Source organism: Anoplophora glabripennis, unplaced genomic scaffold, assembly GCF_000390285.2.
Source record: "Anoplophora glabripennis isolate ALB-LARVAE unplaced genomic scaffold, Agla_2.0 scaffold78, whole genome shotgun sequence".
NCBI classification, from domain to species: Eukaryota; Metazoa; Arthropoda; class Insecta; order Coleoptera; family Cerambycidae; genus Anoplophora; species Anoplophora glabripennis.
In genome coordinates this window covers 1,445,773-1,471,338 of record NW_019416286.1, presented here as the reverse complement: position 1 = coordinate 1,471,338, position 25,566 = coordinate 1,445,773, and the positions used below count along the sequence as shown (strand labels likewise).

The 25,566-nt window shown below is 32.4% G+C and overlaps 1 protein-coding gene across 2 annotated transcripts; it reads right to left on the bottom strand.

Moving 5' to 3' along the window:
• Window positions 1-17: 17 nt before the first annotated feature.
• On the bottom strand, window positions 18-25,538 carry LOC108907950 (contactin-associated protein-like 2). 2 transcript variants are annotated; one of them, XM_018711816.2, is made up of 20 exons: window positions 25,102-25,538; window positions 18,867-19,119; window positions 18,531-18,693; window positions 18,075-18,294; window positions 17,879-18,014; window positions 17,535-17,819; window positions 16,254-17,480; window positions 12,499-12,847; window positions 9,221-9,438; window positions 5,305-5,478; window positions 4,987-5,212; window positions 4,686-4,936; window positions 4,207-4,632; window positions 3,887-4,087; window positions 3,544-3,832; window positions 3,174-3,490; window positions 2,909-3,093; window positions 2,551-2,814; window positions 2,283-2,493; window positions 18-2,215 (listed from the first exon to the last, which is right to left on the bottom strand). In XM_018711816.2, the coding sequence occupies exons 2-20, from the start codon at window positions 19,111-19,113 to the stop codon at window positions 1,986-1,988; spliced, it is 5,619 nt and encodes a 1,872-aa protein (XP_018567332.1). In that variant the 5' UTR covers window positions 19,114-19,119; window positions 25,102-25,538; the 3' UTR covers window positions 18-1,985. The 2 variants fall into 2 exon arrangements, with proteins under 2 accessions (XP_018567332.1, XP_018567329.1); XM_018711813.2 differs by having other exon boundaries at window positions 3,544-4,087.
• Window positions 25,539-25,566: the final 28 nt, after the last annotated feature.

The window sequence follows — 25,566 nt, the reverse complement described above, 5'->3', positions numbered from 1 at the left end:
AGGGGCTGTAGGGAGGATTTTCAGTATTAATCAAGTTTGTATCTTAATTTTAATGAATTGCTGAATGTTTTGTTTCTTTTTTTATAAAATGCTCCCCGAAAATTTAGTTATTTCTGAATATATTATCGATAATTTGTAATTGATGCAGCAATAAAGTACGATATGTCTATTTATTTGACGGAAGGTTAAAAAGCGATTTAATTTTTAAAATAAGTTTTTTGCCAAAGTTCCAAAAATATGCATATAAAACAATTATTGATATCATAAGTCTTAATTCCCTTAGGCCTGCTGTCAGCGGTGTTTTCTCTTTGGTTTCACCGATAGAGTCAATGAAATACACGATAAGGAAAGAAGAATTATTATTGTCATAATGCAATATCTACTTATTGTTCATCCACATTTCAGGCTAAAAAGTTCATTGCACTCATTGTGAAACTGTCAATGGGAAATTTTACTATGACGGTCCAAACCCTCAGAAAAAATGTGAGGCGCAAGCAACGTGAAATATGGATGACGCACCTTGCTCCTAGTCAGATAGTTTTTAACAAAGAGCAAAAATGTCCCCTTCAATCCCTCCTTCCTTAGCTGCTCGGCAACCTCTTCGTCTTCCCCAATGAAACTCCAATTACAAGTACCTCATTTCGACTCTACGGGAGAAATGAAAGCGAAAAAGCAACATACAAACACGAAACAGCTTTCAAATTTAAAGCTGTTTACTTGAAAGTTTCAATAATGGAAAAATCGCTAGTAATGTACAGAAGCCTAAAGGGATTACTTTTAATGTTTCTTTTTAAGAATAATGTGTTTGATATTTCTGATTAAGCTGTGTGTTTGATGCAGGGTCTGTACAATGACAATTCACGAATTCTTTGATTTGAATGGTTACATTTTGTTAATTAAAAAACACCACCCAATTTAACATGCCACATGAACAAAAGGTTATTCTATGAGGATGATACATATTTGGTACAGACAAATATTACAAACATATTAGTTCTACTGCTTGCACTATACGAATATCTAGTTTAGCAAAATGCCATTGTTTTTATTTTGTATTTACATCGATGTTTCACAAGCTTGATGATACCTTTTGCAAGAAAAACATATTATTTGATAATTAAACGAAATAAGAGAACTAAAATTCTGACATGACGATCATCGAACCTGTTAAAAATAAAACAAAAATATGATTATGTTTATTAAATACTTTTATAATTTTTAACCAACATCAGTCATTAGTTGACAAGAAATATAATATCCACTCTCAACAAATAATCCTACACCACAGATAACTGACAACCACAGATATTAAATTTTGGAAACTCCAAATTACAACTGAGAATGATTTTACCAATTTTTCTGTTTCATCATGAACTTCCATAAGATTTTTTCCTGAAATTTGTGAATGTCTGTCTACATCTATCAATATTTTTGTTTGATTATTTGATAAAATCATCCAAAATGAACCATTACCCAACGTGAATGAAAATAATGATTTTGTTATGACTGTTGATTAATTTAAGCCCCCATCTCATCTATCATATAAGGCAGTTGAGTTGCCAATGGGTTGCTATGTGGTGGTGGGCTCCTTAGACGTCGTGCCGATGGTGTTAATGGTACTGGTATAGCCTAAATTAAATCGTGATCGTGTTAGTCCCACCAACATATTAAAATAACGTACACCATGCTGTCGCAATCCTATAAATAACTAATCATGCATATCATGCATTCCTCCTGCAACTTGTTGACATGCATTTTGTTTACCATTTTCTGGTAGTGGATGAATTTCCATTTCAGTTGATTGTAATGTCGTGAAAAGTTATGAGTGTCGAAGAATGGTCCAAGCATTTGTTAAACGAATTGTATTTATGAACGATGGGCGCGATTATGTACATGCTAAAGCTCTAATTAGCACACATCCTTAATCCTGTTTTTTTGGAACACAAGTACCAACGTATCGACAAATAGACCAAGCTGTTAAAAAACTATTCTTCATCAGTGCTTACCAATGATCTCCGATCAGGATTAAATAGGGTCACTTCGCTTATAGAGCTGAGAGGGGCCATGCTTTCTATGTTACCCGTAGGATTCACAATACTTACAGGTTTTAGACTCAATTCTTCTTCGGATTCTTCATCTTCGTCCTCTTCAGGCATAGGGCTTAAGAGGTCGGAAGCTTCTTCAGGATTGTCCCAGGCCAATTCGCTGGCACTGTCTAATAAAAGAATAAAGTATACAAAGAAAAGTTATATGAAGTAGTACCACTACTGCAGAAGGTTTACCTCTGAAACTTATTCTTCTCTGTTTCTCTCGTTTACTGTCTGCCTTCAATGGTTTCAGTGGAACTTCTTCTGGAATCGGTGTAACTTCAACAACAGCTTTTTCAACGATGGGTTCATGTTTATTTTTACCGTTTGCAGTGGTACCATTACCATTTGCATTTGGTAGTTTACCATTTTGCGTAAGTGGTTTCACTTCATCCGTGTCACTGGGCTACATCGAATTGAACAGAATGTTTTTATTTCTTTAAAATGTAAATATATAACTTACGGGTTTACTATTTTCCTGAAGTATTGCTGCCTGCTGCTTGGAAAGTATTATACTAGCGTCAGTCTCAAATTCCTTTCTCTCTTTATACCTTTTGTCAGTTATGTAGATGTGGTAGCCAAAAATGATTATAACCAACAGGAAAAATGATGCCAGAATTATGACGATAAGCTGCTCTTTGCCATCTTCTTCTTCGGTAGTTGTGGAGTATATTGAGTGGTATGGTTTGCGCTGAGGTGCATCTTGTACCCATGTTTTATCAGCACCCTGAGAAAATTTACCATAATTTAATTAGTGAAATAATTCTGTGCCAGTTGTATAAAACTGAATTAAATACCTAAGATGAAATGTAGGTATCTACCTGACTTATATTGAGATTCGTGGTTAGTGGAGTTTTTTCGTGGATAACATCAAAGTCTGCACTACACTGTGCACTTCTGACTCCATGCTGATTGGATACGTTGACTTTTTCAGCTCCATTACTCGTAAAAAGCATGTATTCTTCTAATGGCTTCATAGTGTGTTCATTTACTTCAATGAAAATATCTAAAATAATTGTTATATGTAGATCCTGAATCTAGATCTGTTAAGAAGCTAAAGACCAATTTAATTATACTATTTCTTACTTGACAGACATCCACTATATCTCTTGTAAATGGCAAACCTGGGATCATTAGTGTCATGTCCACCAATATGGACTTCATTAGCGCCCAATTCGGGGATGTGGGTAAATTTTTGAGCTGGGATTTGTTTCATTGGTGTCAACTCCCTATCAATGTACAGTTCGAAATCGTTAGCATCTCTTTTGTAGTAGACGGAGTGCCTAGCACCATTGATAAAATTCTTTTTATTAACAGTCGCTGAAAACACAGCACCTTCTCTATCTTCCTGAACTGTAAGATATCCTTCCAGACTTAAGCCCACTAGTAGATAGTAACTCCGACTGAAATTTAGATGTTACATTTGTTACTTTAAGATCAGTGCATTCATACATACTTGTTTTCCGTCTGAAGTAGCAACAATATAGTATTCTTCTGCCTGACGTCAACTGTGGAAAACGCTAGCTGGAACTTAACGTGGTCTACAGATCCATTTAGAACATACTCTCTCCACAGTATTGATTCTCCATTAAATTCGGCTCCTTTCTCTTCGGAACAGAACTCCCCGTAGTAGCTAGTGTGTTCGCAATCGCATGTATGCTCTTGGTTTCGAAAGTCTTCAATACAGATACCCTCGTGCTTGCACGGAACCTCGTCGCATTTCATGTTGCAGTGGGCAATAACTCCTAAAATATAAACAGTTGGAAGAGAAAAATTAAAGTTAAAGGCAATAAATCCACCTTTGTCATCTGTTTCGTTGACCTTGGACGGTAAATCCATTAGGGTATCGCCGATTTTAAGTCCTCTTAGGCAACCTACGTATCCTGGTAATTTCGGTGGGTATTCAGAGACCTTTAATAAAGTTTCAGGGTCAAAACCGCCCAGATTGAGTTGGAAATATTCCGTGGGAGGAGCCGGAGGTCTTTGTGGTGCAAACACCTCTGAAATTACGACGCCTTAACATGTAAACATCAAAATACTAACTCTGTAAGTATGTTATTTTACGATCTATTTTTTCTTACATCGTCTTTTACCTTTTTCTGAATTTAACAACTCTTACCTCTTTCAGGGTTTATCCAAGGTTTATTGGAGTATTCCTGTATAAGTTTCACACCGGCAGCGATGGTGTTATTTTGGTCGTTCACGTGCAAAGTTGTTTTATTTTCGTCGCGCTCTATAGCTATTTGAATCGATTTGCTTGTGTTCAGTTCTGAATAATTCACGGTAACGTTATGAATCTCATTGTCGTAGTTGAACAAAAACACAACTTGCGTTCCATTTTCGATGTACAGGTGAACGAAATTGTTCAAATGGTCGTTTGCGTAAAATATCAGAGCCACGTTTTCGTACGTGCGGAGGTTCACCAATATCTGCTCTTGGAACATTTTCTTTAAAACGCCTTTCTCTAAGCTTGTGTCGTTGGTCAAGTAGTTCCTCCGTAAGAATGACTCTGGATGGGTGAAAGTAATGGCGTTCGTGTTGATATCTACAAGGTATTTATTTATATGTAAAGATCAAAACAGTAAAATGTTTGCTTACTAGTTTCGCAATGTTCTCCGCTGTAAGCCCATCGATTTGGACAGATACACTCAAAGTTGCTCCAGAGCTCCTTACAGTGAGCTCCGTTCTGGCATGGGTTTGGAACACAGGAAGGCTTGCAGTCTTTGATTATTTCACTCAGGTGGACGCTCATGTAGCTGTAAATATCCAAGATTTCTTCGTTGACAACTAAACCGCGAAAACATCCGATCAAACCTTGGTGCACGGACGATTTCGGGTCAAGGAGGTCACTAAAAAATTATTTCTCGTGTATATTTTCAGTCACGGATGCAGTCTTTACCTTATGGCTCCCCCAATAAACATAGACCCTTCAAAAGGTCCAAATTCTTCTTCTGGTTTTAGATTAACCATTTGGGAGTCCTCGTTAATCATGAATCTCACGTGGTACTTATTGTAATCTATCCAAACTTTGTGCCATTCGCCTCCGTTTAGCTTTCTACCGGAATCTATTACAAGTTCTTTAGATACACCGGTGTTTAGCGTGAAATTGAACGTCAGCTGAAAGTCTTAAAGAAAAGACAAACATTCTACAAGTACATACATGATAAACTTAGGTTTATTTAAATACATTTATTTAATCAATTATATTTAAACGTACCACTTGTTAAAGCAACCATGAAGCTAGGATAATTTGGTCGTATTGGGGGCTGGTATAAAAGAATGGCCTTTTTGCCTGTTGTTCTAAAAGAGAACGCCAAATCTCCTTTTCGCCAACCAGGGACTTCTATGTACGACTGGCTTGTCGTAAAAGTAACAACATATCGCTGTGTATCTGAAATAATCGATACATATATCTGCTAAAAGACTAGTAAAACAAAGATATTCACTGACATTGCTACGAAATTTTACAAAAAAATATCACTATCTCTTATTTTACAATACATAATTACAAAATTGGTCACTGTAAATAGTCAAAAGATTTATTTTACAAAATACATCGTATAAAAAGGAGCATACTCTTGACAACTTTTTCATTAATTTTCTCATATTTAAATAAATAAATAAAATAATTAACATAAAATCTTTAATTTGGTAACATTTTTGGATTACAAATAAATAATTATTTGTTTACTTTCAGCTTATTATTCCTTCCATAAATTATCAATGAAACTTCTAATTTTTTTAATGTAGATATTAGAGTTGAGTTAAGATGACTTCACGTTTCGGAAAGGCCTGCCTTTATTGCGGAGATAATCATATTAAAAAATCTTTGCGGTTGCATTGAACATAACTGCACCCAATTGCTTCTAAATAGAGAAGGGGGCGCAAATGTTTACTTTATGACTAACTCAAATTGACCAATTTATGTCGTTTTAATGCAATGAAAACTAATTGTGGCCTGCCTACTTTTATTTATAAGAAAAATGTTGTAAACGATGCCTATGGAGAAATATCGCGTTCTTTTATCAGTTGGGGAACCGCGATATGTTGCCTAGGGGTTGGTGGCTTGTAGCACAGGAAGACGGCATTAAAACAATTGAAATGTATTGTGGAATCAAGTCAAAGACCTTATTTAAACAATTTGTTTGTTTAAAGAATTAATTAAATGAACTCTGGAGGTTATCTCTCAAATCGCATGCTATACTCGGCTTTAAAGCGAAAACGTACCTACTCGGAATTCTCTTACAATTTGTTTATTTTAAAATATTGACGCAATTTTTATACTTAAACATAATTGGAAGTAGTAAATAAATAAAAATAAACAGAAATTCAGCGAAAATATATGATACGAAAACAGCTAAAAATATTCCAAAGAAGAAATAGCTACAGTATCAATTCCTTATAATTTAACATATATATTGAATAAAATAAAAGCCAATAATTGTCCTGTTTAAAAAAGTACTTGAGATATTATACTCGTATTAAACATAAGCTGATTTGATTAATTTTGTTTCAATTTTGAAATGTAAGTAGATATGCAATTTATTTTTAATACGTGAATTACGACACATAAAATTCTTAATGCTGTATGATAAAAAAGGTATTTACATTAATCCAGCATTAAATATCTTGATGATTATGGCTCAAGTTAACATATTAAATTACTTTTTGTGTAGTCGGGCAACGTTATTATTAAGACATTCATCGTAAAATGTTGTTAAAGTGTTAAAATGTACATTTCAGGTTCATATTTTTCGTTTATACTTAAGGATAATGATATATTTTAACGAAATTCAAGTAGTAATGAATACTAGATTATTATTATTAGATATATATTATATGATTACAAGTTGAGTTAAATAACAAATTATGTCTTAGGGATTTTTCCAAAAGTGGTGTTCTATTTTTTGTATCCGATGAACTTCAAAAATTACCGTTAACAAAATATTTTTAATATTTTACTGACAATTAGTGATTTTATAGATATATTCTAATTCAAAACCTAGTCATAAATATTTGGGTATAAACTTACAAATAAACATTGCATTTCTATTAACATTTAAAACACATATATTTTAATAAATATAGTGTTTATTGCATAACTTATTTGGTGACAACTTTCTACATTTTTTACATTGTGGAACTCTACAACCTGTTACCTATAGATGCAATGTAACTAACTTTAAATTGTCAACGAGTTCCTCGAAGTGCTATTGGATATCATCGAAGTTTTAATTTAATCATTATAGGTACGTTCTCATATAGAGGCTATTCGTAAAAAGAATAAACTATGGCATTTTGACGCAATTTTTTACCAATTCTACTTCCTTTAGCTGCTTTAGAATTGCCAAAAAATGTTTTTTCCAAATAACTAAAACGTTTTGTCCTGTTTAAACAAGATTTGCTATACTAGTAGTTGAATACAGATGCCACTTTTTGACATAATAACGAAAGTGACTGCGTTTACAGAATGAGAAAAATATAGGACGTATAGTAATACAACTTTAGCTTTTATTTTATCGTAAATTTGTTTTAAGTCGTTTCTCTTTTAATCACCGTAAATAATTTGATAATAAAAATGAAACAATGCTTCGTAGATTACATAAAGTTTAGTCGAATATTCTTTCAAGGGAATATTTGGAAATAATCGTCAATATTAGCATGTTTTATAAAAATGTTAATAATTGCACTCGTCTCAGATTTATCCCATTCAGTAAACGGTGATTATCGAGTTTGAATCTCAGTGATTATCCTTATTTGAAGAGGCTTAAATTAGATTAATTATATGAGAACCGTAGATAATTTTCAGAATGAAGAAAATCTGATGCGGACTCGATTTTTTTTTTTTGAATTGTGTGTTACTGAAAATGATCATATCCAATAATTTTTTATTACAAATTTTTCAATTTCGTTTTGTTTTTATTATAAAATTATTTAAATTTTCGGTAACAATTAAATCAGATTAGTATTGAAAATATGTGTGGTAAAATGTGATACTTAAAAAAAATTATGTAAAAACGGTACGCTTCATTTTCCCAATCTGCTTTTTCTATGCATTTTTCAACCGTTTTATTACCTTTCCTTTCTCTTGCTTAGTAATTTTGGCGCATATTTGCCTAATTTTATTTTCCAAATCCTCTTTAATATGAAAAATAACCTATTTTTACAAACTTTTTTGCTAGTAGTGTTCCAGAATTATTTAATGTACTTTTGTTTCAGTATAAAAGTAAGAGAAAAAGCTTGTCTAATTTTGATAGTTTTCCACAGGGTTGCGTTAAGGTAGAAAAACTAAATGTTTGGATATTCATATCCAAAAAAACTTTTAAATATATTTTATTCAGACTAGAATATCTTTGTAGTAGTTGTGCCCCTAATAGTTTTTTTTTGAGAATTGTGGAATCAGAACAATTAACGGAAAGTGCCTTTTTCGCAGAACTAACTAAAAAATACTAAACTAACTTTTAGATAAAAAAATCTTCAAAAAAGTCTATCAAAATTAGTTACATCAGAATAATTGCTTTTCAAGTACCTACTAAAATGTCAAAACATTTCAATTTAAAATACCTAATATAAGGGTAGCTCCACGAAAATTGAAAGACATATTTCATACTTTATGTTTGCCAATCAATTTTTGACTAATAAAGTGTAAACTTTACGTCACATATTTATCTGACGCGATAAACAGTAACCTTGATAACAAATAGCCACAATTAAAGATTAGTTGAAATGTGTGCAGATAAAATTAGCACTGATTAGTTAACCGATTGGTTAAACAGAAGTCACTTCTAATTCCTGCAAATATCTTGAAAATACCACGAACGTCCGCTAAATAAAAATCATCAGTTTGCCTCTCCTTTTCAGTTTAGTTAGTAAAAACTTTAGTGTAGGTACCTACATTTTTATTTTCTGCAAATATTTTTAGGTGCGGAAACTAAAGGAAAATAAGCTTCCAGTAGAGACTTCTTCAGATTTTCAAACCTGTAGTTTTCCTAGAAACTAAACATCTAAAATGACAAATGATAATATTTTTTAATATTAACTTTAATGTCTGGAATAATTATTTATTCATATTTTTCTTTAAACGATAAATCATTCAATCTAAACCAATAATAAGAACGAACATGCAGACTTACTCGTCTCCACACATTCCAAAGGACCCAGCGTTATCCTTCCCAGGGCATCCGCGGGAAGGTCGCGCTGCTGTATGAAAACCATTTCGGTGATGCCCAGACTATTTCCGCTTGTGTAGTACCCGTCGTCTGTGTACCACTTGTCATCCTCGATGTCTTCGCAGTTGCACCATTGCGATTTATTTTCGCACTTTTTTCCTATAGAACAGGGACATGTACCCCTGTAAAGCTGGTTTTAGGAAACAAAAACTAACAAATCACCTTATTTATGGGGCTCCGTCTTTATCTTCAAGAAGCGTACGAAAGAAATGTTCTTCAAAGTGACGGATATGAGTAAGCATTTAGAATAAACAACAGTTTTACCACAAGCTTGTAAGGGCATCTCAAAACAATAGCAACAAATTTAATATTTTCACATGCAGGGCGTTTGTAAATAAGTGAGAAATTTTTTTTGGGGGTGGTTACCGAAGTTATTTTGTGAAAAAGTTCTTATGAACGTAAGTCGAAATATGCTTCGTTCCCGAGATACAGTGTTTAAATTTTAATTTTTTATTTATTTTTATTATTTCAGAGTTTTAAAAATATCGACTCGAAACCTACTAGATACTGTATCAATAGAAATTAAAAATACACAACTTGCAATAACATCTCTTATTTTTTTCCTTAAAAACGATGCATCTTGCAAGAAAAATTGAAGGGACCAATTTCATTCAGAATTGATGGCGGATTTCTAAAAAAATATCAAAACGGGAAAAAGGCAGTGGCGTACCATTTTTTTTTTCAATTAAAAAAGTTGTGAGATTCTCGCACGAACGCCACTGATGCAAGTAGAAATATTCGGATTACATTATGCACATTTATCCCTCCAAAGCGTTTTTCAAATTTCGAGTCAATATCTTTAAAACTGAAATAATTAATAAAAATAAATAAAAAATTAAAATTTAATCACTGTATCTCGGGAATGAAACATATTCCGACCTACATTTATATGAACTTTTTTTCCCAAAATAATTTCGGCAACTACCCCCTAAAATATTTCGCACTTTATATGGTTACACCGGTAATTTTATTAACTCCAATTTTAATAAAAAAATTGTACAATCGATTGAGGGCTTTAAAAATTAATTTTTCACACTTGCGACTTCTAGATGTTTTTTTTTTAACCGGAAATAACCTAGTCTTAAAAGTGGACCACACCGAATATAGAACATTTTTTAATATACACGTCATATATATTTGCGGTGTTCGGATGCACATCAACTGCACCGATGTAATGAAATATGTATAAAAGTACAACTATTGATGGTAATTAGACATTTATTTAAGCCACACTATATACAGGGTGTCCCCAGTTTGGGTTGCCTACACCTGAAATGGATACAAAATTTCAATTGTCAAAAAAAATCAGTCTTCATACAAATTTTTGCTTATCCAGAAGTCCTTGGCAAGATAGTCATTTGTTCAATTTAATGTGCAGGGTATTCAAAAATTTGGAAAAGGTAAAATCAGTGAAGAGTAAAGTACCTTAAATCTTAACGCTACGTGAAAAAGTAATGGGGAAAAGTTGGTTGGAATTAAATTTTATGTTTAAATATGAAAGCATGGCCTTCCAGTTAATACTCGACATTCTGGGATATTCTAGGACTTTAATACTTTCGTAGAACGTTTTTATGGCCAGAATTAGAAGAACATTTAGAATATAGACAAATAGCGTATTTCCGACAAGACGGATGTCCCGCTCACTCAACAATTCTAGTCCGCAATTGGCTTAACAGAAAATTTCAAGAGAAGTGGATAGTGGTCCTATTTGTTGACCAGTAAGGTCTCCTGACTTGTCACCACTTGATTATTTCCTCTGGGGCTTCTTGAAAGAAAGAATGTACAGAGAATCAGTGCAACACAATGTTGATTTCTTGAAAAGCAGGATAATTGAAGCTGTTGCCCAAGTAAATGAAGAAATGATATATTCGACCTACGCTGCATTTAGAAAAAGATTGGAGAGTGTGTGTTGAACTTGGCGGACTTCATGTAGAATAGTTTTGTAATGGCGCGTACATACTGATTCTGCTGTGTTCTCAAAATAAATGTTGGATTAATGTTTTTGATCCCCCTGTATAAAAAATAAATTATTAATATGCAAACATGTGTATCTGTTTTTCAATAAATATTTTTTAAATAGAATGGCTTCTCCGAAAGTATTAAAAAATAAGTAGAGTCCTAGGATATCCCAGAATGTCGAGTATTAACTAGAAGGCTATGCTTTCATATTTAAACATAAAATTTAATTCCAAGCAACTTTTCCCCATTACTTTTTCACGTAGCGTTAAGATTTAAGGTACTTTACTCTGTACTGCTTTTATATTTTCCAAATTTTTGAACACCCTGTACATTAAATTGAACAAATGACTATCTTGCCAGGGGCTTCTGGACAAGCAAAAATTTTTATGAAGAATGATTTTTTTTGACAATTAAAATTTTGGGGACACCCTGTATATGATGAGTAGAAAAATTTCTTAAGTGCATTAGTTCACTATTATTTTTTATTAGTATTAAGATAAACTTATTGTTTATTCTTAATAAATGTAATATAACAACAGTGGAGTTACGTATTGAAATATCTACAGGGCTCTTCACAACTTGTCTAAACAAATTTGTGGTTAAAGTTTGATTCAGTCGAACTGAAACACCCTGTATTGTTTCATCATGTTTTTCTGATATTCTGAAATAGGACTCTCCATTAGAAACAAGGTTGAAAGGTACCTTTGAAACACAAAATTTACTCTTCACTTTCTTCTTGATTGAAGACCTAACGAAGGATTTTGCATCCTTTTAAGTTGCAATGTTTGGGAAGTTTTTTTCGTGAAATATTATTAGTTTGCTGTTAGTTTTTGAGAAACTTTTAATTTCCTTAATCATTATTTCTTCTTCAGTACACTTCAGATTAATTTGTGAGAAATTTGAGAAATGCTTTATATTACATAGAGATTCACCAAAAAGATTGCGTTATACAGGGTATTGGAAATATGTGTTCATCTTTCGTGATTTATATACAAGACGTCATAGATTATATTTTTATTATTATTATTGTTTTTTTGAAGATATAAGCACCGATAATTATTATTTATATCCTAAATCGATTGCTTCTTAATACAACTAAGTGTGCCATGCATACATTTAAAAATGCAAGGCACACTGCAGCATTTCTCAAACTCCCAGTTACTCTCTTCAGACGGAGCGGAACTATTAACATGTTTCTTAATTATCTCAAAAGGAAAACCTACTTTTTCACATCTCCAATAAAATCGACGGTCTGATTTGCCGAACTTATGAACCAAGTAGCGGAATGCAGCTCCAGGGGCGCCCTCTGGCAGTCGTACTTGATGTACTGGCTGCAGTTAAGGGAATGAGAGACGAGCTCCTGCAACATCTCGGCGTTGAACTCTCTGTACTTGATGCTGAAACTGAAGTCTTTCTCGGACGGAGAACGTACGTCTATCTGGCTGGGCAGGTTGTGTTCTACGATGGTCTTGGTGGCGTCTTCAAGGCTCTGGAACTCGCAACGGACATGGGCGGGGGGAAATCTGCCATTTCCGTCTATGTCGATCAGATAAACATCTGGCTTCGTATAGCCTGCAACAATAGAGAAGGTTATAATTCCGGGAATACCACTGGATTTGGATTTTTACGTTTTTAAGCATTTACTGTTTTAAAATCATGTTACGATTTAGGAATTTCATTAAAGTTTTACCAGTTAAATCTAAATGAATGTGAAACTAGCCGTTGTTATCTACAAGCTGTATTAAAGATAATACAGGGTGTTTCGGATAAAAGTGTCATAAATTCAGGGGATAATAGAACATCAAAAATAATGTTTTTTTTATTGGATCATGAACTCGTTGTCTTTTGCTTTTTATGTACGGAGTGTAAAAAATAATTTTTAAAAGTCAAATTTTAGTCATATTTTGACACATCGATGTTGTTAGTGTTTCACCACCTGCTAGATATCGCTAGCTACGACTGTTACCAGTGTAATTTGACGACAGAACTTTGTGAGGTTAGGTTTCTCGCAGTGGAGGTCCTAAATTCTAATGTATTCCATTTTACACAAAAAGTTTTTTTTTGAAAAAAGCTACCCCTTGATTCCTTAGGTGAAAGTAAATGGATTTAGATCAATTTAACACAACTGTAGTAAGTATTAGTCAAAATGGAATAAATAAAATTTAATCGAAAGCCAATATCTTTTTAAAGATCAAGGTAACTTGATTTATATCGATTTATTTTTGTCCAAGGAAGCTATCTTTGAAATATTATGACCCATTAGTTTTGCACACACTCCATAATGGAGGCTGATTGACTTTGGGAGAGTCCATTGCGTTTTTAAAATGAAATTTCACGTTATATAACATACATCATACAGTGTAGAGAACATAACCTCAAAAAAGTTGCCGCAAAATGTTGCAAGGAATGTCGCAGTTAGCAAAATCTAATAAAATCGACATATATGGAATAATTTTTAATGATTTCATTGCTTTTTTTTGGTAAATATATGAAAAAGCTATCTGTGACGTAGGCCCATGGTACACAGAAAAAAGTCTTATTTTTGATGTTCTATCAAAGCTATTGAATTTATAGCAGCTCTTCCAAAACATCCTGTATATTTGTATATTTTATTTTTTTTCGAACAATTGAACAAACATAGGAGTTTGTCATATTTTAAGAAAAGATTAGATAATTCCTCTTTGACAAAATTCTCTAGGTAGGTATACAGTTTTTCCAAACACAAAGAAATGCTTAATTTGGCTGAATTATATTCAATATACTTTTAAATATATCGTGTGCCGTTTTATTCCATGAGAATCTCGGTTATTTTAAGATATAACGTATCAAATTTAGGGAAAATTCATCAAAATCCTTGTTACCGACAGATAATTATTTGACTACTACTACTTTCGGGATCTACAATAGCGTATTGTTTTTGACATTTTGGCTTAAACATTGTTCATCAAAATTAAATTACAATTTAATTAAAAACTTGAATCCTTAAAAGTGGCTTAAAGGTGATGTATGTAAAATGTAAATCTAGAAACTGGTAGTGGTCAAATAATTATCTGTTAATAAATGCAATTGGAGGAATTTGAGGAAAAAATCAGTAATAACGATCTCTAATACTTATCGATAGCTTATGCTTGCGCAACATTGTCTAATTTGATCGATCTTGTATATTTTAAGATAACCGAGATCTCCACGAAGCGGCTTAAAAAACAAGCACCCGATCACTGTAATTAATGATAATGAAATAAAATTACATATTTGCACCTAATTTATAGTCTACACCTTTTCCAGATGTATACATTATAGAAAGGATCCATTCGGTTCGATTTCTGAAATCTTTTATATGTAATTATTTCAAATGATGTAAATTGATTTTCAGAAAATACCATTTGTATTTTAGAAAGTTATTAATTATTGTTGACAATAATGAAATTCAACAAGAATATATCTGCTGAAGTAAAATCCATACAGGAGCTGAAATATTTTTGACGAATTCTGAAATACATTTCTTTTTCAAAATACAAATGAATTAACTAAAATATAATTTATTTGCGAATTGGTAATGACTATTCAATTGACCTTTTTTTAATAAATGCAATTGATCAGAATCTGGAATACAATAATGCTCGCTTTATGAAATACATTTAGAAAAAGTTCTCAATTTTAAAAAGACAACACAAAGCATATGCATGTTTCATCTTTTTATTTAGGTATGGCGTCGTTAATGACTGAATTAGCTTTTTTATATTTAAAGATTAATACACGCCAATAACAACAATTACTGCTTACCTGTGTAAAAATATTTATAATATAATGTTGCCCTTCGAATGAGTACATTATTTGAAAATACGCATAATTCTAAATAATATCCTTGAGATGTACGTAATTAAGAAAAAAGGTATATTTAGTGGTAAAACCAATTACAAATGAATCTAGGCAAATGGGAAATCACAGACATAACTTTATGTAAAACCTGTTTTGCTAAAAGGATTAAAGATCAGGTCTTAATAATATCATTTTTACGATAAATGATACATGACATTGAAAATTTTTTTTTAAAGACAAAAAGCTTCTTGAAATAACACATACATTAGGATTAATAAATTAAAATGGCAAAATTTGACGATGTCCTTAACGTATGCAGTTTAAACTTTCTGTTGGTAGACTTCGCTCCAAAATATTCTCCATCAATCTAGAGAAATGAGTTACATGACTATCAAGCGTCGTTATTCTATTAAGGTAACCATTGAAAATAACAGCATAGGAGTCAGCATCCTTTTCATGATATCAAATTTAGTCCTTAAGTAAATGTAAGCAGTGCCATATCATCAACAAAATATTTACATTGAAATGTATATTGTCGCTATAATAGTGTCGGAATGCATGTTAAGGATATTAAGAATAAATTCAGTTCATTAATATTCCATGTAAGGATTTAAATTAGAGACAATTGGGCACTCCCACTCCTCTCACCCATCATTATAATTTCCCCACCGAAGTCCCTTTCTAACCTTTGAATACAAAAATAATAAGAAATGGATGTATAGTAGGATATAGTTTACCTTCTTCAAGAAAATGAAACTTTACTTTTTTAATTCATACCTCAGTAGCATGCACGTAAAACTACAATAATGAGTGGTAATGTAAACAAACGATTGTATGTACAACAAGGTGACTCCTAGCGTCTAGCCTTTTAATCTTTGTTTAGTCTCATTCCATGTTATTAAATTATGAGTTGATTTTGTATAAAAGAATATTTTTTAGGGCAGTATAATTAATATACTTAAGTATTTAACTTTGTTTTAAGTAAATAAAAACCAAAAAAATAGAAACATATTAAAAGATATGGGATTATCAAGAATTGTAAACCACGGTGCATACCATTCAGCAAGTGATCCTGTCTAACTTTATCAGGAGCAGATATTTGAACATAAATTGTCATTCATTTTAGAATTTTTAAAATACTAATGTCATGCTAACTCACCCAAAAGTGCCAACTCTTCGCAGGTCTTCCTGTACTGGGCAAAGTGGCAGTTCTTCCCGATATAGCCCGTATTCGTACAGTCACAGATCAGTCTGTCTTCCTTCACCGAACACTTGCCACCGTGTTCACAAGTGTTGGGCCTCAAACACGCGTCAATGAACCGACAGTCGTCCAGCGTCACCTCACCGACCACTCTTTCGCTCTGCAAGATAGACCTCGGTTCTAGACGCGCACCATTCACCACTATGTCCATCATGCACCCCACGAGACCCGAGTTTGACCTCGAACCTGCGGCCACCTTGATCTTGTCACCGATGGCGAACTTCAGGTCTCCGATTTTCTCTTGTTTCTCGCGACTGTCCACACACATATGGAGGTCACCTTCGGAGTACGTGAGGTTGAGGGAGTGCCAGATCCCTGGGGTCTTCTTGACGCTGATCAGATGTGTTACGTTCTTCGTGTTGTCGGATAATTCGAACCTGACTTCGTCATTGACCACGCGCACCTCCCAGTAGATACCAGTTTGGGCCTCACTGGAAGCAATCACGCTGAGATTGCTGCTTGCCTTGAAGTTGAACGACAAGGATAAGCTGTCGGTGTGGTTGTTGTGCCACCAGATGTGCGACGAAGAGAAGGGAAACGTAATGGGGATTTCCTTCACGTCTACCTCGTAGAACTCGGGCCTGAGTATTCCGATGTAATGTACTTTGGGGTTGTTCTTATTTAACTCGTAGATTATCGATATGTCGTTATAGAAGACGTATTTGAGGGAACCCACGAAGTTGTTTGTTGACTTTAGACCGGTCTTTTTCTGCAACTCAGGTCCTCCTCCAATGTAGATTTCTGGATCGATGTACAACAATGGATCGCCTGTTATGTTTAATGTGACCTTTTCCTCGTTTAATATTAAATGCAGTTTGTCGTATTCATGGAAGATTGTTAAATTGTTCCATTGATATAACTTAAAGTCTGATGTTCGTCCAAGAATCGTTACTATTGGATCTTCCCCAAAGTCTACTTCTATGAAGACAGAATTGTTGTATATGGAAGCAGCGATATAGTGGTCTATGCCAAGATCACCACCAGCTGCGTACAGCAAAGCTGAATTGTCGAATCTCGTTTTGAACAACATAGAAAATCTCGTGACTGATGAGTGGACTCTGTCTTTCCAGTCGTATACTCTGTAGGACACGTAAGATGATCCTCTTAATGTTAAGATAGTCGCAGCTAGAAAGAAAGAAGCTTTGTTATATGGATACTTTCATACTATTTTTGACTTACTGTAAATATCGCAATACTCTCCTTCGTAATTGGTACCGAAACAGTCACATGTGAAGGCGTTGTAGTGATTTATGCACCTAGACCCTTTAAAACAAAGATTTTCCATAGTCCTACACTTGTCGATGCAACCCTCTTGCACATTCTCGTGTTTGGTGGCTATTAAAGGGGTGATAGGCAACAAATCAGATGCAGATTTTCCTGTGCTCAATATAACATCCTTTATGCAACCAACGAAGGATTCGATTATATACTTCACCCCGTGTAATCTTTCCTCGGAGCTTAAGCCTGGAAACAAAAACAAGCTCAAAATGCAATAGCTTCATGTTCTTTTCACTAGGGCTTACCTCCAATGAGAATCACTGAGGTAACATTTGCCGAGACGCCGTAATTATTTTCCTTGTCGAGCCCCATCAGATCTGTTTCTTCTTTCATGTCATCTACTGTAGCCATAAGTCTAGCACTGTGTACGTCGATCCTTACCTTGAAATTGATTTATTAAGTAGTAGTAGATGTACCATTACATACTACCTCCATACTTACCGTAACTGAGTGCCATTCATCTTTATTTAAGCCTCTTCCTACAGTAAGTGCGGTGGAATGTTTTCCATAGACATGCACGACTTTTAGCTGACCCTGTTGAACTATGATGTACAGGGCGTATGGTTGTAAGGACACCCCAGTAGGTACCTGCACGTTATGGTAGACTAGAAGACCGTGGGGCAGTCTAGTTCGAAATTGGAATGAGATTTGACGACATAACCTGAAAGAAAAGTATAATATGAGACTATAACAAGTGAATATGAATTCTTTCTTATGTAATCTTTGATGGTAGCAACTTATGAAATGACATCACAATCTGTGGAATATTTTTTATTGAAAAGTAACTTCAATAAATACAATTATTCTCTGGTTCGTTAAAAAAATGTGTCCATAAAATATTCGAGTTTATGGATACTAAAAACAATTATGGGTAAACACAAAGAAATAGGTACGTACCTTAATTGAAATGTCTGGATTATATCACCGTCTATTTGAATAAAAGTATTGGACTGGGCGAACATGAAAATGTTTTGGTTTCCAGTTTCTTGAAAAGTAAGTTGAGGTCCTCTTTCTTCTTTGGGTACCACGGTGCTAGAGTTGGTGGAAAATGGCGTAGAACCTAAAGAAGTGAAAATAATAAATATGAAGAATTTATATTTGGTATAGGAGGGAATAAACTTTTAAAGTGTAACAAATCTCCCATCGCGACCGCTGAGCGCAGGGGTGATCCGATCGGAGCGATTTTGATGTCGTTGTGTAGGTTGGACTTTTCTGTTTCCAATAGATACTTACTTAATATCGACAAACACCTTTCCATGCATTGTTGCTCGCTGTCGAACCTGTTCTTGTCGTTCCCCGCGCATCCGCCCCATAGGAAACCGATGCACTCTTGTCGGTCGTGGTCGAAGGCCCATTTGTAACTGTTCCTATTACAAGGCCCCCTATCGGGGGGGCCAGGACATGGATGTAGAGCGTGCCGGTCCGGCCGAGCCAGAATTATTACCAGGAAAGGACAGACGTAGGTAAGAAGAAGCAACATGGTTTGCTGAAAAGGAAAGGGTACGTTACAGAAATTAATTCGTTTGTGTATAATGTTAACGTGAAATAATTGTCTGCTGTAATTTTTAGATTGTTCTAGAAACTAAGTGTTAGTTATCCTTTTTATAATTTTTTTTTTAAATAGATATAGCGCATATAATATAAGAGAGACGAGATACTTGATATAAAAATAACTCAGAATTAACTATAATACTTTTGTCAACCTAGAATCGATCTCATGTGTTATTATATCGTTTAGTGCAAAGAATGGTGATTATGTATTTAATAAATAAATTTCTTAAAATCTTCTACATTTCCCTGTGTTCATATTGGAAAAAATTCACCCATGAATAACCTTGATTTTACACTATGTTATGTTTTACCGTATGTAAGTAGGTTCATATATTCATTTGATATTAAATTAATTCATTAAATGCAAATAGTGTCTAATTTCAATAATACTCGAGACCCAATTATTGTTTTTACTTATTGCGTTTTAGTAGCTTATATTCGCTACAGTTTAGAAAGTCATTTCAAGAGCGTAAATGTACGAAGCAAATTTAAATTAAAAATGCAAATTGAATTAAATATATGGTGATAAGTAAATAACAAACAACAATCCATTAAGCTTTAGGTTATGCTCAGAGCATTTTTTAACTGAATTCTATTCTAAGAATTTTTATCAGTCGTAATAGAATAATGCAGAAATTATTACAAAAAAATATAGATTCGTTTGGTTTAAGCTATATTTTTCTTGGAAGATACGAGTTACATTTTACAGTAAGTCAATTATTTCTGTACAGTCCTTTTTATTTAATTTTAAGTTTAAGATACTAGAATGCTATGGATATACGTGTAAATAAATATTGTAGCTGATGATAATAATGTGAAGGCTACATAAATTTTAAAATTATTTTATAACATAATCATGTTTACTTTCGATAAAAATATAAACACATCAAATGTGTTGTTACTGGGAATGATATTTATAGGGATCATACAAAGAAAGTACTGCTAACAAGATGTGAAAATTTTATAATGTTTTAAATGTGGGGTAAAAAATGATGAAGCAGTTTTTAGTAGTAACGAAATGCTCCGAGTTCTTATGATTTCGACTCAAAATTAAAATAACATAATTAAATTGGTACGGAGTATTAAACATATACTTTTACTTTCTTAGTGCTGTAAATATATTCCAACTGTATCAAAATGAAGATGCTTTCGAGAAAATTGACTCCCTGAATGTGTACTGTTTTGGTTTTACAAATATCTTTTAATCGATAATGCATTGATGTAATAGCAATATATATTTTGTGATAAACTACTGTTTTGATAAAAATTTGACTATCGTATCCAGTTGCCCACTAATTACTTATTAAGTGGAATGTGATATGTACACCAATTTTTATATATAACGTATTATATGAAGTCAAATATTGATGACATACTTGATGTTATTTGCATAGTTTTATGTACTAGTTACTTTTAATTTAGAAAATAAAACAAAGTAACAACAAGGCATCATATGCAATTATTTGCAATTATTGATTATTTTATTTTAATGTAATTAATAATTATTAATAGTATAATAGTATAACTAGAGGATAATTTTAAGAATACAATTTTCTTCAAACGTATTTAATATTTTACTAGAAATTTTCTACATACTTACAATTCATTAATGACACTAAGGAAACTAAATGAAGTTATAGAATTTTATTCATATATCCGAGCAAATCCGAGGGAAGATTGAGGTTCATTTGTGTGTGAAAATCATTCAGTAAAATGAGTCAGTATTAACTATTCAATTTCCAATGAGGTAATTGTGGTAAATGTGGGTCTACCATGTGGAAAAAATAAATCTTAGTAAACATGCCAATTAAGGTGTGACAGAAAAATGGGACTAATGCAACGCTATTTGATTACATAATTACAAAGGTAGATGATGCCAATACACAATAATTTAACAAGTTCATATATGTAGAATATGATGATGGTGCTTAAAAATAGATTTTAATAAAGTAAAGCTACTATTAAGAAGAAAGAAGGGAAGTATGTATATTTCACACAATAATTTAACAAATTACTGCTTCTTAAGTTTTTATGAATTTTATTTCAAAAGCTGAATCATATTCCAAGAAATTTAACAAGAGGTATGAAGTAAGCTAAATTAACATAGCTCTAATAATAAAGAACAAGATGTTTAATAATAGACAAGTACACAAAAGAAAGGAAAAAAGATTTACTAGTTTCCATTAGTTACCATAGCAAGTTTCTTATACAAATAGTAAATAAATATAGTTTTCTAATGCATTAAACTGTTATTATTTATAGTCATGCTATAAATACAAGTAAATATTGTTTTTGAATTCGAAAGAAGATCCGTTTCTGGATATCTTCTGGATACAAAAGATTGGTTTTGACACCAAATCAACACACTATACTCAAATTTTTCAAGTATAAAAGTGATTCCAAAGCTAGAGCCTAAAACAGAAACCTCTAGATATCCAGCTCGATATCTCCCTTAAGAGAAACATTAGGAAAAACACTTCTTGATACGTATGCAGTGCGTACAATTTGTTTATACTTTTTAAAATTTGATAAGTTCTGTCAATATAATGTCGAGGTTATTTTTAATTCCGTAAATATATAAATCAGTATCGATTATTTGCAATTCCGTGACGCTTGTTATATTTTAGGCCAGATATTCACGTGATTGCAAAATTTTAAACCAACCAGAGGCGGTTTCGATCTAGGTATGCTTTAATTATTGGTATTGTACGTCTGTATATTCCAATTGTTAACCTTATGTTTTACATTATAATTGAAAATGACAGAATGAATAAGAAATCTGTCCATTATATAGAACCATCTAATTAGTTAAGTAACGCTTCTACGTATGTGATAAGTACATCTGTAAATATTTACTATTTTGTTGATGCATAGTTTACAAAGAAACCTTATTTTTCAATCGGTTTTAAACAATAGAAGTAATTATTTTGGAAATTAAAGTCAGTTGTATTAAAGTCATGCAAATTTAATTAAATTTTCGTACAATTAACCTAACCTAATGAAAGAGGCGGTTTTCTTGGACAGCTTCAATCTGAGTAAGTGATGAAACAAGAGAGAAGCCTTATTTCCCTTCTACTGCTTTTATATTGGTTGAATTGTCTTCATTAGTGACATTTTTTACTAAATTGTTACATCCATATTCTAATGCAAATGCTCGTTTCCAAGATTTTGTATTATATTTTCTATAATTGTACAGTGTACAGTGTATAGATTGTTATTAATTTTTGTGAGGACCTTTATTATTTTATCTAAATTTGTATTTCTCTATTTCAGTCACAAGGAACAAATATTACTTTCTGGGCTTCCGATCCCCTTTTATTTGAATCATAACAGGTTAAAATGAGTGACTTTTGCTATATTATCTCCTTTACTATCACACTTTTTATTTGAAAGTACTATTTACGTTTCTAGCATGGCATTTATTTCAAATGTTGAAACAAATTCTTGAAGTAGGAAAATTTTCGTACGTGTCCAGAAAATTCCCAAATGAGACGCTGCCAATAGTGCAATGTTATATTATTTAATAAAAACTAAATGCAACGCTCTAACACGTGCTGTAAATTGGACAACAATAAAACTGGCTCGGGCTGTGTGAAGTGAAACCTATACAAAAAACATTAGCTAATACTAGTACTGTTAACACCAGTATTAATGATATAATGACTTAGCTCGCGACAACAAATTAATTAATTTAGTTTTATGCTGCATACATAACTATATTTACAGACAGTGGCGTGCTGGGTAAAGTTTTATGTACATGAAACATAAATATTTTATACAAAAAGATTCCAAAACCTCAAAAAAAATCGTTGTCAAATACAATAAGTGTTAGTAAATGAAAATTGGAAGGCGATTGACAAATTTTATAGACTCAGAGATGTGTCATTATTAATGTCAACTTGTTTTCATAAATAAACTTTACGACAATAGTCAGGAAACAAACCGTTTTAAAACATTTATTGCGAAAAATTATGTTTTCTAAAGCTCGCACATATTTCGCGCAATTTAGGGAAAGACCTTGTATAATAATTTATAATCGCACGCTAAAAATTCAAATTGTAGTGTGACTAAAACACTGTAGAGCGGAAAGAGGAAGAGTCAATGGAGAGTAAATTATTTCATTACGAATATAAGAGGAAGTTTAAGTGGAGATTATATTATTTCAAGATCTACATTTAAGTATTTTATCCTCTTAATGAACTGTTATCATTAGTTATTAGTCGTAAATTTCATAAAACTATTTTTAAAATACGCTAATGTAAACATAGGCTTATTGGTAGTTTTAAATAATAATGTTTATAAAGATATAGAAATGGATATCGAAAAAGTAATAACTCAATTTGATTAATTTATTAAACTGCTGTGAATTAATAAAATTGTTTAAGTAACAGTTGTAAATTTTGCTAATATTTTATTCCTACTTATAGGTAAGTATATTGGTATCATATATAGGTAGGTAGATAATAATTTATCGTATAACGTATAAAATTCTTTACCACTCACAAAGACGTATAATTTGCATATACATACTGGGTTTATATTGATATCAGGATATATTTCAAATGAATTTTGAAAAGAAAACCTTCACATTAATATTTGGACATAATCATATTCTGATAGCAAATATTTATTTTATGTCGAAATGATACTAGTAAAGAAAACAACAGCGTATTTTGAAAAAACCCTCATATTGCTGTGCATGTGCTAAAGAGTAAATCTACGACCTTGTGTGCACTTTGATTAGTGTGAACCACGTCTAGAAACTGCTTGTTTTTCTGGAAATTTATAGAGCAATAACTAATTATATTAACACAATAAAATTGATCATAATACACTATTTCACATATTTGTCCGGAAACACAATTACTAAGCCTAAATATTTTATCTAAAGCAACAATAACTTAAATTACCGTTTAGAATTATCATTTATATATTCTGTTATAAACTTAAGTATAAAATATATGAGTCTATATAAAACACTGACATAATTCAAACAATAAAGTTCCTACAGAAATCAACTTTGAGAAAAAATAGACAGTACCTAATAATTTTCTAATATAGTATTTACATTTCAGAAAATTGCCACTTATATTATAAAAGTATAGCAATTACTATATTTACAATTATATAGATTTACTTCATGTACCTTCAGTAGTCATTGTTAAACGTAGGTATTCAAAATAGTTGATGATTGTACCATTCAATTATTCGCGTTTAAAGTTGTCATAAATAATTATGCTGTTTCGTGAAAAATCAATTCATATGTCGCAATTCCTTCTTCTAATAATAGAGGTATATGTATACCCACTTACCATTTATCATAATTAGCAGTTTTATCGACGAACAATAATAGTTAAAGAATTAGAAATATTTGAATTATTTGTTGCTTTAGTTAATACACAATATTTTTTATTCATTATTTGACAAGCTGAATTTCAAAATTGTAAGCCTCAGTATCGTCCAAAATTAATGGAATTTTGCCCGCTTTTATCAATTTTATTAGATAAATCTCATAGATTTCATAATTCATAATATAATTCTGCTTGAAAGGTCAATGGTTAATTAGGAAAGTTCTCAAAGGGAATACATAAAAAAATTAAATTTCAAAAATGTGTTATTGACTTGTTTTATTCATTTTGTATTGTTTATGTGAGGATTAATCCACTAAAACGCGTAGAATATGCCAAAATAGACTTATAGAAACAGCTGATTAAAACTGATTATATAAAATAATAATTATTATAAACGTTTTCGCTTATGATGATACGTAAAGATGCCTAATTAGACTGCTTATCAGAGTAATTAAGCCGTAATAACGGAGAACGTGACAATTCAAACAACGGGAGTAGCAATTGCAGCAGACAAATTTGTATCTATTATAAATAATAATATCAATTTAAAACTTAAGATGGCTTACCCTCTCAACGCCGGAAATAAAGTGACGTCAGGAAACAATTGATGCGTTCTTCTGCTCCTCCAATTTAACCACTTAAGAAATAACCACCACAACGTCTGCCTCAACGGCCACCGCACTTAAGTCTCAACGTCGAATATCCAGCAAAACTAGAGTTTTCGCAATTTTTTTATTTTTCAGTGCCCGACGAGATTCGAATGTACTGCGGATGAGTTCATTTTAGAAAATTGTGTATGGACATGTGATACGGTAATTTAAAGTAATCGCTGTCACTTGATGTCGTACTGTTAGTTCTAGATAATGACTCGATCCAATAATTTTATCGGTAGCGATATTACAATGGGAGCAAACGGAGTTTTCTCCGATATAGTTGCTACCGCGGCCGCCGCTGTTTGAAAAAATGATTTTGAACCGCGACCGGCGAGTACTAAACTGGATAAAGAGCGACTCGTCTTGGCGATAAGATTG